Below are 15,866 nucleotides of genomic sequence, written 5' to 3' on the forward strand. Positions count from 1 at the left end.
GCTTCTAGTTCCCAGCAGCTGCCCAAACAGCTGAGTTCTTTAGTCTGTGCAGGGATTTTACTGCAGCTTTCAGCAGGGAGCAGCAATCAAGGCTGAAGCATTGGAGAGCCATGCAGCTGGGACAACTGAACTAGAGGAGGAACCTGCGGCCCAAGGTCACGGACTGGCAGCACCCAAGCTCTGGGCTAGAATGTGTAGTGGTCTTTCGGGTGGCCATTCCTGAGCACCATCTCCACTGCTTCTTCCCATCCCTGGCCTCTGGTGACGCGCTGCCTGGGGCTCGCAGGCTACTTCTGACATTTGTCTAGCGACAACAGGATGGGAAGGGGTCTGCCGCAGCTAGGCATGCCACCCAATCCAGATCTCGCGACCTAATGGGGTGTCTTTGAGCCCCGCCCCCGCCCTTTCCTCATGCCTCGCCCCGGAGACTGCGGCCCCGGGACCGCAGTGTCGCCCAGTCTCTTCCAGTGGGCCCTGAGGAGTCGCGCCCCCAACCCCCAGAGCGGGCATTAAGGCGCGCCTCGCCACTGTCCTTCTGGGCTGGACGACTGGCGCCAGCTCTGGGCGGGGCTCTGCAGTTGTGACAGGCTCCTCCTCCCCCAGCTCCTCCCCCCCCCCCCGCCTCCGCCCTCCTGCGCTAACTGTGCTCCTCCGGGCCCCTGCGCCTGCTCCTAGCCATGGTGGCCTGGCGCACCGCTTTCCTCGTTTGCCTCGTTTTCTCCTTGGCCACCCTGGTCCAGAGAGGTAAGGTGGGCACGGGTTGGGGCACCCAGGGACCCGGCCCTGTGGCCTGGGGGTCGCTCTGCGCATGAGCGGCCCTGCCCCTGCCTGGTCGGCCTGAAGTGGGGGCATCAGGCGACCTAGTAATTCTCGGCCTAGGGGTGAGGGTCTGAGGCTTCTGGGACTGAACCCACTGTGAATTGTATAGTCGAAGATGAGTCATGGTACCCTTCTTAATGCTGGTCTTAGAACACTAGGATGTTAAAATCCTGGCCAAGCAGATGCCACCATTGGTGACAACAGCTGTCCCCAGGGTTGTACCTTGGAAAAAGCAGTCATTTTGAAATTTGGCTATGAGGCCATCTGCAACAAAAGCATCTGGAGAGCTTCCCAGGAGACTTCCTGGCCAATTTCATCAAGATCTCAGTGGGGTTGGAGCAGGGACAGAGCAAAAATGGGGCGGGGGTGAGTGGGGGTAACTTGTAGGTCTTATTAGCGCCTTTCCATGGTTTTGGTGTCTGTCCCTACACTTCTAGAGAATATGGTCATATTTTGTGGAGGAGATGGACACAGAAATTGTGCTGAATCAAGGGAACAAGTTTCTTTCACCTTGTGCAACTCAATTTGTGCACCAGGCCCAGCCACCTGGTCATTACCTGGGGTCTTGTTACAAATGCAGTATCTCACACCCTGACCTACTGAGTCAGATTCAGTGTTTTTTTTAGTGTAATAACCAGATCCCAGGGTAATTTGCAAACACATTCAAGTCTGAGTAGCATATTCTCTTGATAAATACAGTCTGTGCGTGGAAATAGGATCTTAAACATGCACCAGCAGAGTCTTCTTACATTTATTTATGTCCCGTCTCCATATCACAGAAAAAAACAAAACAAAACCGTAAAACGGCTTCAAGAAAATGCTGTAATTGTAACCGAGCAGGAACTGTGCTTTGAGCTTTCTGAAAATCAAGGAATTTCTAACCATGAAAAAAACAGACTTAGGCAGACAAAACTCGGTCCTAATAATATTTATGTCACATATAAGGAACATTAGCAAAGAGAACTCTTAGCCCAGGAAGTTATGCAAAAGATGCAGAAATGGTTAAGGGCAACCCTGCAGGAATTGCTACAAGAAGACTCTTATAGCAAGCTACAAAGATATGGACAGTCTGGGCTCTAGGAACTGATGATGTAGAGAGTGAAGAAAGCCAAGACTTCAGTCTCAGCAACAACCCGGTAGAGGGAGAAAACCAGCACCAACATCAGATCTATGTGATAGACTTCTATGGAAAGAAGAAAAGCAGTCACAAGGATAAAGAGTTGATGAATTTTTTTCAGTTTCCATTCGGGGATAAAATTTTTATTATCTAATGGGCTTTTGTAGAGAAAAGTATCCAGTAGCCCACTTTATCCTTGAGGGCTATGTTCCAAACACTGCAGGAGATGCCCGAGACTACAAATGTGGCTTTTTTTCCTTTGCTGGAACTGGAACATGAAACCCTGCATGCTAGATAATTGCATCTTATGACATGGAGGTTGTGAAACTAGACTATAAATGGCCAAGCCTCAGGTTTTCCTGCTTTGAGTTCAGAGAGACTGAGGAAGCTTGTAGAGGTGAAGTCATACAGTGATTAGTTGGCAGCTGGGTTTGCTCCCAGGCTTCTATGACTCCACAGTAGCCATCTTAAAACACTGGGCATAATTAATTTAGACCTGGAGGCTGCCCTACTTCTAACCTTCAGTGGCTTCCTGAAAATGAGTTCTCTAAACCTGTTCAATCAGTCCATATAATGACTAACAATCACAAAGGTGTCTTTGACCCAGGAATGTGTCCTTCTTAGATCAGCTACCATTTCCTGGGTGCTTTCTGTGTGCCATGTATAAAATATACCTACCTACCTTCCTTCCTTTCTTTCTTTTTAAACATGGGGTTTCATGTAGCCCAATTTTGTAGCACCAAATTTGCTATATATCCAAAACTGGCCTTGAACTCCTGGATCCTCCTGCCTCTGCTTCCTGAGATCTGGGCCGATAGTTATACACCATTATACCTAGCATGTATCTTTGTTCAAATCACCACAACTGTTCAGATTAGATATTATCCTTGCTTTCAAGTAAGGGGACTGTGGTCACATATCAGAAGACTTTACTAGGGTTCAACCCAGATAAGAGTGCCACCCTGTGATCTTTTTGTATTGTTTTGTTTGACCTAAGAACACTGAACCAGAAGTAGCTTTGTTTTGAAGGTAGGGACCCAGCTTTTCTGTAGTGTAGTCCAGAGAGCTCTGCCAGTGTCTCTTTATTCTTGTTCCTGGTCCTCAGTAATGGGTTGTGTCTCAACCTCAGCAGGCATGCAAAAGGTCCCAGAAGCACATCTGGGGATAAAGTGTAAAGTCCCTAGGAAGTAGACACAGGTTTTAGCTCCCCAAAGTTGAAAGGATGGTTAAGAAGTCACTCTCAGCTGGGTGGTGGTGGCACCTGCCTTTAATCCCAGCACCTGGAAGGAAGAGGCAGGCAGATCTCTGTGAGTTCGAGGCCAGTCTGGTTTACAGAGTGAGTTCCAGGATAGCCAGAGCTGTTATACAGAGAAACCCTGTCTTGAACCGCAACCCCCCCAGCCCCCGCCAAAAAAGTCACTCTCTAAAGACATAAGGTAGTTAGCTTCAATGTGTATCTTACTGCTTCTGAAACATCTTCTGAGGGCAGGTGTGTCATCTGAAGGTGCCCAGAGTGTGGGAAGTTGTTCTTGTAAGGACCAGGGAGAAGGACCTTAGCTATGTATGTGGGTAAGAGTCTTAACAGGGCCTATACTTTAGGAAGGCCTGCCATGAGCCAGACTCATAGTGCATCACACATACTAGTGTATCAACCCGGGAAGGTTGACACTGTGACCTGCTCTGCCCCTTGACATACATAGTGACCTGTTGCAGTCTTGAAAAGCAGTGGACAATGAGGAACACATGCAACTCAAACCACTTTGTAATTCCATCTTACTGCCGTCAGGACCATCCAATCAGTAAATAGACAGCTCTCAAAGGAAGAAATAGAAATGGCTAATAAATATTTGAGGAAATGTTCAACCTCCTGAGTCTTCAAGGAAATGCAAATTTAAATTGCTTGATGTTAGAATGGTGCTGATTAGGATGTGGGAGGACCTTAGTCACCATTGATGGAAATGAGCTCTGGTGCATCCACTGTGGAAATCTGTATGAGGTTTTTCAAATTCTGCAAATAAAATTCCCATATGATTCAGCTCTACCACTTCTGTGCATATAACCAAAGGACTGTAAGTTAACAGACCACAAAGATACCTCCATACCATATTTGTTACTATACTATTCCCAATATCCTTGTATGAAATCAGTCTAGATGCCCATCAACTGACAAATGGCTAATGAAAATGTGGTACATTTATTATTATTATTATTATTATTATTATTATTATTATTATTATTGTTATTAGTGGGGTGTGTATGTGGGGGCACACACATACCACAGTGCACATGTGGGAGTCAAAGGACAACTTTCTTTAGTTGATTCTCTTCTTCCATCATGTAGGTCCCAGGGATCAAACTCAGGTCATCAGGTTTGATGACAAGTACTTCTACTCACTGAAACATCTTAGTAGCCCCACAATGGAGTGTTATTCATCTGTGAACAAGAAAAAAATATATTCCTTGCTGAAAAGTGGGTAGAACTGGAGATCATCATGTTAAGCAAAATAAATCACTCAGAAAGACAAATGCTCAAATGTTTTCTCTCATATGCTGAGTCTACATATGTATGCGTGTTAAATTTATATTTGTATGACATGATACTAAACCAGGATTGTTGGGAAGAGGTAGGGGAGTAGTAATGTGGCAAGAAAAAGAGAAGGTAATGGGGAAAAGATAAATGTCACATTTTCTCAGATACTATATATATATATATATATATATATATATATATATATATATATATATATATTAGGGGAAGGGGGTGGGAAATGACTGCTTAAAGGATAAAACGTTTGGGGAGTGATTAACATGTTCTAGAAATAGAGAAAGGTGATGCTTGTACAACCTTAAAGTACTGTAAAAACCACTGAATTATACACATTGAAAGGGTGACTCTGTGGTATGTGAATTATATATTTGTTTAAAATGATTCACAATGGCTGGAGGTGTAGCTCATTGGTAGAACATGTGTTTAACATGTGCAATGCCCTGGGTTCCATCCCCAGCACTTCAAAAAGAAAGAATTAATAATTAAATTTAAAAAGGTTTTAAAAAGTAAGATGGATGTGGTGACCCATGTCTGTAATCCCAGCATTTGGGAGGATGAATTAGGAAGACTGCTGTGAGTTTGAGAGCAGTCTGGACTACATGGTGAATTTCAGGCAAGCCTCGGTTATAGCCAACCAAAGTAAAGCAATGCAAACCAAAACACTGCACCACACCAAAAGAAAACAAATGATCTTCTACTTATGTCAGGTGTGGTGGCATATGCCTATTAATCTCAGTGTTCCAGAAGCCGAGGCAGGAGGATCTTGAGTTGGTGTTATCCTTCTGTCTCAGCAAACAACTAGAAGTAGGTGCATACAATTGTATATTAGGTCTGGTTGTCAAGAATTGGGTATGAGCACAGTGGCCCCAGGTGCTGTAGTGCTGAGTGGGCCAGTCTGGGATCCTAACAAGAACCTGTGGACTGACTTGGGGTATCAGGTTTGATTGATGTGCCCCAGAAAGTATGCAGGATTGATTTCAAGCTACTTAGCCCTGCTTGCCTCAGTCCTGGGAATTGGGCATCATGAGGACAAAGATAATTTTCTTTCCCTGAATAGTTCTGGGGTCACCATTGTGCAGCTAGTCCTCCACAGGGTCTGGAGACTCTTTCAGTGCTGCAGGATATTTGATCATACTGTGAACCTTGAGGTTACATTATTTACTGGAAAAACCTATTTCTAGCTGTGGTGTGGCTCAGCCCTAGCACACACCTTTAATTTAAAAGCTTTCTGCTTGAATATTGTAAACAGGATTAAATAAAGTCAACCATAGGTCAGGAGGCAGAAGAAGCAACCAGTTGACAGGAAGTGAACATAGGATTAAGAAAAAAACAGAGAGTGAAAGGGAGTCAAGAGGATGAATAGAAAGATGCACAGGAAGTAGAAGGGAGGGACATTCAAATTAGGAGGGTGGTTGGAGACAGCTTAGGAGAAGGAGGCTTCCAGGATGTTGGTGGAGGAGGAAGGTCAGCTGGGTGCTTTCTCTGACTCTGAACTAGCAGGCTTTCACCCCAGCATCTGGCTCCCAAGTCTTTATTGGTAAAATCAAATGATTGGGATTTTGTTAAAAATAACATTTCAGTCTTGAAAGCTTTGGTAAGTTTTCAGCCCCTTCATTGATGTTATAGGCCATGTCTTCATCCCTTCTCACAAGGTAGACAATAGGCAACTGTAACAAATGAACAGAGGTCATTTGAATGGGTGTTTGTGGGTACCAGGGAAGGGCCTGAAGTTGCTTTAGTGGGATGACAATGAAAAGGCCTGTTCTGGCAACTTAGAAGGGCCTAGAGACCAAAAACTTCATTGAATTTAGAGAATATACTTTGTAGATACGCTGTTTTTCCTGTCTCCAGTTGTGTCTGTATAAAACTTGATGGTTTTGTGTTTCCAGCTTTGTATACACTGTTAACTTTGTGCATTTTGAATGTCATTCCTCTGCTGCTCTTGGGTGCCTGGGAAGCCTGGCTCAGAGGCTCCTAGACCTCTAATCTAGACTTGGCCCTTCCAGAAGTCTGCTCAGAGGTTCATTGACTGATGATTTGATCACCATTGGATGTGAAGGTGAATATCTGTAATCCCAGTATGCAGGAAGTAGAGGCAGGATAATTGGAGTTCAAGGCTAGCCTCAGCTACACAGCAAATTTGAAGCCAGCCTGGGTTGTATGAAACACTAACACCACTCTTCAATAATTCTGGGTATATGCCCTGTGTATGGCTTTAATCAACTGGACTTGGAAGTCACAAAACGTTGCTTTCATTGTTTTCTGTGTGTTATGAGTCACATAGGATAGTTGAGGTTCTAGGTGACAATACATATTCTACCTTGCAAGGGTAGGAGTGTCCAATGATTTTTAGCCACAATTTCAAAACTGTGACACAAACTCATTGAGATGTAAAGGTCCAGCTAAAATGCTGCACCCTTTCAAGCTTTCTGCAGTAACCCTACTGGCAGTAACTGTGCATAGCTTTAGTATGAGGCTGGTCTCTTTGGTTCTTTAAAAAGCAATGATTCATTCCATGTATTTGGTGTCATGCCCATCTCTTTATTTCTACCCCTTTGAATGATTCCATACTGTGCCAATTGTCAGTTGTCACATTTTCTTTCCAGTGAGGGGGCTTAGCTAGTTAGCTCTGAAGGTTTTTCTAGGATTTTCTCTGTGGGGGAGGCTTCCTAAGGAGAGCACAGTGTCCATCAGGACAGCTTCCTTGGAATTGGCAGAGCATTGGTCTTCAGGAGTCTAGAGTATCTCATGAGCTGGGGCAGCCTGGGGCCCTTTTCTACATCAAAGAAGGGTTACTGAGGTTTAACTGTTCTTAGATGTGGACTATAGAGCAGTTCCTTACACACATGCTTTTGAAATTAGGTCTGAAAGTTGTGGGGAGGGTTGCTTATTGCTAAACTTATCAAGCATATGAGAAGCTCTCAGTTCCATGAAGTGGGTGTGGGCAATAACAGAAAAAGAAAAGTTGGTTGGTTGGTAATGGATAGTTTGTTGGCAAGGGGAAAGTGGGTGTTGTTTTGTGCACTATAAGGTGTTTGGCACCATCTCGTACCTTTACCCAGCAGGTACAGGTAGCACCCTGTTCAACTGTCTTGCCACCTGAAGATAACTGCTGAGTGCCCAGTGTGTGCTAGAAGGCAGAATACCCCCTGGTGGAGCACAACAGATCTTGGCACAGTTGTATATCTCATGCCTTCCAAGATGGCTGTGTATATGTATGGTGCTAGGGAAGTAAATGAGAGCCTTGTACATGCTACTCAAATGCCCTACTGACAAGCCACACCCCAGCCCTTGACAGATATTTTTCTTTTAAGACAGGGTCTCTATATGTAGCTCAGGCTGGCCTTGAGCTTGCATAATTCTCCTGCTTCTGCTCTGAAATGCTGAGATTAAGGGTTTGAGGTAGCATACATGGCTTGCACATATATAATTTGGAGTTCCCCTTTCTGACCAGTTACTCATGAGTCACCAAAGACTTCTTTCTGTCTTCATCACTGCCTCAGAATAGATGTGTTGGAAGAAATTATAGAGAACCACAAACGTTTCCTAGTGAGAACTTACTCAGGGTCTGAGAATCTGAGCTTGCTTTACTGGGCAGTGCTGCATAAGGGAATGATTTGATGATGGGCGTGGTTACCAGGTGTTTGGAAGGGTCTGCACTTGGTTGTGTTATGGTATGCTTTGATCTAACAAGGGGGAGGTCCCTTAGCATTGTTATAAAAAGCCTTTTTGAAGAGGCAGAAGGGACTGTTGGGTTTTGATCCAGGTCCTCCTGAAGATATCTTGTGTTTCTGTCTTTCTGCCCTTTGCTATCTTTCTATATAAATGTTTCTTATCCCTCTCTTCTCCTCACAGAAACACTTTTATAAGGTTGGATCTTGCCTCCCACAGATGGTGCCAGAACTAGGAACTTGGGTGCAAAGGAAGTAAGTAGGGGAGGAAGCACTGCAGAAGCAGTTGGATATGTCTGGTTTTGTATTAAGGTTAAGGCAGTGGTATTTTATTCTTTGGGAGCAAGAACTGTATATATAAAAGTTAGGCTGCAGCAAGTACCTCTCTCTTTAGGTTTCATTCTTTGTCTCTCTCTCAATTTCTATCTATTAAATTAGAAAAGAAACAGTGTTTAGGTACAGGAATATTGTGTAGGAAGAAATTTGGGGTAAGAGTAGAATTTCCCTAGTGCTGGGCCTGGCACAGAAAACAGCACCCAGGAATAAGCAGTCACTGCAGACTTAGCAATCTGAGAAAGAAAAGCTGATATGGGGCAGGAAACAGTAAGCAGATGTTTGTATAGTCACTTGTAGCAAGTTTGAAAACTAGGGAAGTTAAGGTAGAACAGCAACACATACATAGGTTCTTAGAGTTCATAGAGGAGTTGTGTCCTTTGCTTTCTGACTATGGGACTCTTGACGCAGACTCCTGGGGGAGAATTGGAGTGAAAATTCAACAATATTATGAGGAGTATGGGCTGTAGAAGATTCCTGTGGAAGCTTTTGGCCTGTGGGAACTAATTTGGGATAGCTTAGATCTAAGTCCTGAGTGGCAGGGGGTAATTTTCCCTGAGGTAGATATGGGCAGAACAAAACCCTCTACTCTGCTGGAGCTGCTGCTAGATGAGAACTTTTGCAACATTGTTCAATCAGGGTCAGTTCTCTCTTGGCCATGAAGCCAAGTTTAAGGAAGAGAAGTCTTGGGATGAGACAAGGGAGGAATTGAAGGGCTTGAGAGACTTAGTAATTTCTCTTTCTCAAAAACTGGAGGCTCTTCAGGTCTCTCCTCAGAAGGGTACTCATCTTCCTTCTGTAGGGGTGCAATTAGACTCATCTGGGGGGTTGTATATCAGAATGGAAAACTCACCCATAATTGCCCTGGTACAAAAACCTCCCAGAACATGGCAAACCCTCACTGCTAGTCCTTTGTCTCACCTTCAAACTAGTATTAGGGAAGTAGCTAACAGAGGGGAGGAAGTGCAAGGCTTTCAAATGTTCCCTGTAACTGAACAGCTAGATGCCTGGGGTAATATAGTGCAAGTGAATGTGAACAGAGTTGGAAGTGTAGCAGCCATAACTGGTTGCAGCTAGGTTTCTTCCCAGACCTGGAAGGGCTGCTTGGGAATTGTAGCTTGTGGCAATGGGGCAGCATTCAGCTGTGCAGCACAAGGCACACAAGAGCCCTCAGGACCTCAGGACACTGGGGTCTCTAGGCAGGCAGGCCCAGAGACAGGACAACTCCCAATGAGCTCTGTAGCAGCTCAGTTACTATGGCAACCACCTTTTTCCTAGGGGAGCTCTCCTAGGGAAAGCTAACTGAAATTGCCTCTGTGGCTAAGAGCGAAGCTTCAGAGCCACTTGTTTGAACTGAGTTGAGTTGTTGCATTCAAGGGAGCTGCAAGAAATTTGGGACTCCTCATATTTGGAAATTCTTGCCTAAAAGTCGTAATGACTTGAACTGCTAAAAGGGACTTCAGAGCCACTGACAAGGTAGGCTCTGATTTCAAACTTTTAGGAGAACTATAAAACTGTTATTAGAACTAACTTTTTGAACTGTGAACTTCAGAAATGGAACACTTTTGAGTTCACCTACAATTTTAACTGTGATGACTCATGATTCATGTACCCTCTGTCTTGTTGGTAGAAAATGTAAATAGTTCTGTTAAGATATCTCTTTTGAATATTTGCTAAAGTTTGTAAAGTGTAAATAGTCCTATAGAGAATGTAAGTTTGTAAGAATTGTAAATTTGTATATTAATATTAATGCTAGTGTAGCTGGAAGGTTTCTCCAGTCCCACCTGGCCACATGGTCCCATGTTTCTCCGGTCCCTCCCAGCCCCACAGTCCCACAGCCACTTATAAAATAATCACTCAGAGGCTTACATTAATTATAAACTATATGATCAGGTTTCTTGTTAGCTAGCTCTTATAACTTAACTCAACCCATTTCTATTAATCTATGTTTTGCCACATGGCCGTGGCATTACTGGTCTGCTGGCATCTTGTTGCTCCTTGGGTAGCCGACTTGTGTCTCTCACTTTGCCTTTCTCCTCCTAATATTTCCCTTGGATTTTCCCACCTGACTCCATCCTGCCCTGCCAAAGGCCAATGCAACTTTATTTATTAGCCAATGGGAGCAATACATATTCACAGCATACAGAAAGACATCCCACAGTACTTCTCCTTTTCTGTCTAATAAAAAAGGAAGGTTTTAACTTTAACATAGTAAAATTATATACAATAAGACAGTTACCAAGTAAGAATTACAGTTACAATATCTAGCCTATTTGTATTTGGTAAAATTAAAGAATATTCTATCATCTATCCTATTTTTGTGAGTCTTAAGTTTCATATCTAATTTCCCTTTTATCATGACCAAGGAAAACCATAACTATCTAATCTTCAACTCCATCAAAGACCCCAGAAGTATATAATATTATTTAATTAAACAGGAAGTGCTATGTAAGCAACTTCCAAAATTCTGGAAATGATAGAGACAGCTGGCTGCCTGGACAGTCACCAAAAGTTCCTCTGCAATGTTGGGGCATCCATCTTCAGCCTACAGGCCTAGAGTCTCTGGCATAGCTTTCAGTGAAGCAGGAAATTTTAAGGGCTATTCCACCCATTCTGGCAAAGTTCATCAGTTGTTTCTCCCCATGTCCTGTAGAATGTCTTGCAGTTTCATCTGCAAAGCAGGAACCTGAAGGATCATTTTGCCTTGCAAAGTTCAGTGGTCATCTTCCTATGGGTTCTGCATGTCCAGTTTATATAACGTACTGTCAATTAGTCAATGCAAGGACACTTTTTTGCCCAGTGGTTAACTTTTGCCTTAAAAAAAGCAAACTCCATAATTAGTTTCTTCAATGCCCATCATTCTCCTTGAAGTAATTGGTGCTGTCAGGAGCAGACATGTCTCATTGTCCAGAAAAGTTCTTAAGTTCTTAAAACATTTTAAATACCACATTCTGTAGGTCTTTGAAGTATTTGAAGATTATCTACCTAGTTGAAATATGTCTTTGTATACCTAAAAAAAACTTAACTAACATTACTATAAGTTTGATTAGCCTAGATGACTATTAATCTGTATTTCTTAACTATATATTACAATTTTAAATGAGCTATATAAACATAATAAATTAAACAAGAGTAGAAAAATACATACAGTATAACAAAATTAACTTTAAATTTGTAATAAACTAAAATATATAGCAATGTAAAACATTTTTAAAAAGCTCTTGCTCTTTAAAAGTAGATTCAATAATCTTCCCTTTTTTTCCTAGCATATCTATAGTATTCCCTTTCTTCTTTAGAAAGAGATTACATTTATAATCAACCCCCTTTAAATAAAAATAAACATTTATAAACAATATTTTGGGAATTTGGGTGTAGGGTCTCCTACTACTTCCTGCTAATTAGGGGTGCTAACAATCTTATCAGGATCCTGAGAAAATTACGAATTTTAATTAAATCTTGGCTGTAGTAGACTGTGAGGCTGGATTGTCTGAGTCAGTTGCTTTGAAGCTGATTTTGGATGTTGGATCATCTGAGCCATGGTGTCATCAGAGACCTTTCAATGGGTCTTGGCTGATCAAACCATGTTAGCCTGGAAGCAATCCATAGGTTATCATCTTGAGGAAACACAAGTAGAACCTCTTTTACAAAGCAACATATCCTTAGACACAAATTTTGAAGTCAAGATACCTTTAATGTACTGGTTTAACTCAGTATCCTTTACAATCCAATGTCTTCCTGTGGTTAAAAATCCCAAAGACAATATAATCCAGACTCTCTGTGTGATTTCCATCTTTATTGGGTTTATTTTTTATATTATTTTTACTGTCTCTTTAAAGACTTTATTTTTTTTTAAATTATCTGTTTCTCTATGTAACTGTCTATCCTCCTTTTCCTCTCTCCTAAGCCTACATACACTTTTACACATAATGTAAACCATTTAGAGGTTTATTCCATCTGAATCTGTCTTTTGTGTATCTAAAATCCTTTTCTGATCATTTCAAACTGTGGAGTGGCTAAGATTGAAGTGGCAGACCTGGCTTCTGACTCTGCCCACTTCAGCTTTCCAACATGATAGAGGTACCCAGGAGAGTCACGCTTACACCTCCAACTCTGGGGTCCATGCTGCCATCAGGTAGTGTGATGCTGGTTCATAAACCCTTCTTGTCTGTATGAGTAAAAGCTAAATCCATCATGCAGCATGCTGAATAGCTTGGAGACACCTCTGTGTACCAAGGCAGGAATCTGCCATGCTGCACTCAAACCTGAATGCTGTGGCGTCTCACAGCCCACATGAGACATGAAGTAAGAAGTTGTTTTGGGGTCCGTTTTAGAATCTTTTATTAAGATCTCTCAGGTTTTAGGTGAAAACTCAAGCCAACACTTTGGACAGCCAAATGTAGCTGAAAGGTGTTGATATTGATGAACCATGGTTTGGTGAAGCTAAGGGAGTCTTTAGGTTTGATACAGTTGCATCAGGAGTTTATTGTTTTATTTGATGCATTTGCATCAAGAGTTTATTGATTTAAAATAGGGCTTGGCACAGCTAAGACTGTTACAGACATCTTAGACCCATCCAAAAAGGACATCATTCCATCTTAATCATCCTCTACTCCTTTACTGGGTGGTGTGGCAGCCATAGGGATTACTTTGGTTGTTCCAGCTATTTGCAAACTCTTAGTAGGGACCAGAGTTAGAGCTAAATTAACCTCTGTACTTTCCCCTGCCACAAGCTGGTAGTCAGAGACAGGTAAAATTCTTCTTGCAAGATGCCAGCCTAAGACAGTATGCTTGATGGAAAGTGTATCTCCATGATGGGTAAGGCTGATTAGAGAAGAAGAGTGACCTAAGACAGACACAGTCTATCTGACGGGTCTGACATTGCCTTTAATATATTAGGAAGGGAGAGTTATAGAGACCCACAGAGGTTTCCTAGTGAGAACTTACTCAGGGTCTGAGACTCTGAGCTTGCTTTACCAGGCAGGGCTGCACAAGCGGATGATTTGACAATTGGCATGATTACCAGGTGTTTGGAAGGGTCTGAACTTGGCTGTGTGGTATGCTTTGATCTAGCAAGGGGGAGGTCTTTTGCTCCACCCCTTAGCATTGTTATAAAAAACCCTTTTTGAAGAGGCAGAAGGGACTGTTAGGTTTTGATCCAGGTCCTCCCGAAGCTATCCTGTGTTTCTGTCTTTCTCTTCTTCACTATCTTTCTATCTAAAAGTTTCTTATCCTCTCTTCTCCTCATAGGAACCCTTTTAAAAGGTGGGAGCTGTCCTCTCACAAGAAATGAGATCACAGGCCATCCTTGCGGGTTGGTGTCAGCTCCACTGATCTCAGAATCCATCCTGGACTTTTTGGTGAGCTTTGAGCTCCTGCTGGTTATGTCAGCCATCACTAAACCCTTTAGGCAGATCTTGTTTTGCTTAGATAGCCAAAGAGAACTCATACCTTTCATGTTAAAAGATAGAGACTGATTCTTCTTAATACATTTGATTTTTATTGAGAATCAATAAAAAATTATAAACAGGAAAATGAGCCAAAGACTTGTTCAGACAGTTTGTAAAATAATAAATCAAAGGCAATAAACATAGAAAGAGGATCAGCTTCTTTAGTAACCAGAGAAATGCAGATTAAACTATAATAAGATAAAATCATCTATCTCTCAGGTGGCTACAAGTGTGATAAAATCTGACAATACCAAATTCTTGCATGGTTATAGCAATAATAGGTGGTCTTTGTGTAAACTTGGAAAATGTATGAAAGTGTAGAGAAAGCACAAAACCCATCACCCAGGGACAGCCTTCATTGCCAAATTGCCTACTGTGGATAGTATTACCCCTGAGCAGGTGAGCCTGGACTATATAAGAAAGATAGCAGAGCAAGCTAGGGTAAACCAGCCACTGTTCCTCCATGGCCTCTGCTTCAGTTCCTGTCTCCAGGTTCTTGCCTTTAGTTGTTGCCCAGTCTTCCTTCAGTGATGGACTGTTGGAAGTGTAAGACTAATTTAATCCTTTTCTCCTGAAGTTGTTTTTAGTCATGGTGTTTATTGCAGCAACAGGAAGCAAGATAGAACAGCATAGAAAGTAGTGAATTCCATTATAGCATTTCCTCTAAACATTTCAGGCAGCCTAGGCTGACCTCAAACTCACTCAGTCACCTGGACAGTTGTAGATAGATGTCTAACTAGCAAACACTTAGAATCTGCCTGTTTCCATTTCATACACATTTGAATGTGGAGATCAGGACAACTTACAGGAGTCAGTTCTCTCTTTCTTCTATGTGTGTTCTGAGGATTGAACTTGGGTCATCAGGCTTGGCAACAATCATCTTTAGCCACTGAGCTGTCTTGTTGGCTCAACATACAGGACCATTACATCTACTGTTTCTGAACTGGAGAAGCCTTTGTGTACCTGGTTGGTTTTTCCTTCCCATCTTACATATTAAAACACTTCCATTTCCACATATCACAAAATTCACTCATCTACAGTGCACAATGTCTTGGTTATCAGTATGTTCACACAGTTGCCTAGCTATCATTATTGTCTAATGACCATCTAATTTTATAGCATTATCACCTCCAAAAGAAACTCCTAACTCTTTAGCTGTCTCTCTCTACCACCCATGTCCCTCCAGCCCCTAGTGGTCTCTAGATTGTTTTCAGTCTCTGTGGCTTTCCCTGTTGTGAGCATATCATATCATAAATAAAATGATATACTCTGTGCTCCTTTTTGTTTGACTTCTTTCCTTTAGTATCCAGTTTTCAAGGTTTTTCCATGTATTTCAATGGACTGGTACTAAAGCTCTTTGTGGCTGAATGGCTTTCCACTGCAAAGATAGACACTTAGATGTGTATCTGTTCCTCACTGGACAGACACCTAGGTTGTTTCTCCATGTGGCTGTTGTGACTAACATGGTTATAAACATTCAGTACAGGTTCTCATGTGGCTTAGGTTTGTATGGACTTTCTGCCAACTTACCTTTTATTTAGAAATTACCAAATCATGTGACATCACTATGTTTAGCCTTGTGAGGAAGAGTCAGACTGTTGAGTCTACCAATAGTAGACAGGGGTTTGCTTCCCCACAGCCTCACTAACACATTCTAGTTTTGTTTCTTTTCTGATTCTGACCATTCCTGAAGGTGTGAAGTGTTAGCTCATTGTGGTTGTGGTCACAACAGACTTCCTGTGCTTATTGGAGTCTGTGTTCTGGAGTGAAAAACTGAGCAAGAACTGGGAGGCCAGAAGTAAGTCAGACTTCAGTGTTTTTCAGAATTTGGTGTTATTGTTGTTGGTTTATATTGTTATTTCAGTGATTCATTGAAGACATTATTATTGATCAGTTTAAATTTCCATAACAGATCCTGACTGTTAGTATTT

The 15,866-nt window shown here is 42.2% G+C and overlaps 1 protein-coding gene across 4 annotated transcripts in view; it reads left to right on the forward strand.

The window, feature by feature from the left end:
• The first annotated feature begins 311 nt into the window (after nucleotides 1-311).
• Nucleotides 312-15,866, forward strand: part of Cd99l2 (CD99 molecule like 2) — a 100,223-nt gene continuing 84,668 nt past the window's right edge. Inside the window, exon 1 of one of the 4 annotated variants that reach the window (XM_015992751.3) lies at nucleotides 312-744. In XM_015992751.3, coding sequence (XP_015848237.1) covers nucleotides 678-744 — 67 coding nt within the window. In that variant the 5' untranslated portion in view covers nucleotides 312-677. The remainder of the gene's footprint in view (nucleotides 745-15,866) is intronic. The other 3 variants (XM_006973922.4, XM_042268867.2, XM_042268868.2) reach the window with 3 other exon arrangements.

Source organism: Peromyscus maniculatus, chromosome X (assembly GCF_049852395.1).
Source record: "Peromyscus maniculatus bairdii isolate BWxNUB_F1_BW_parent chromosome X, HU_Pman_BW_mat_3.1, whole genome shotgun sequence".
Classification (NCBI taxonomy): Eukaryota; Metazoa; Chordata; class Mammalia; order Rodentia; family Cricetidae; genus Peromyscus; species Peromyscus maniculatus.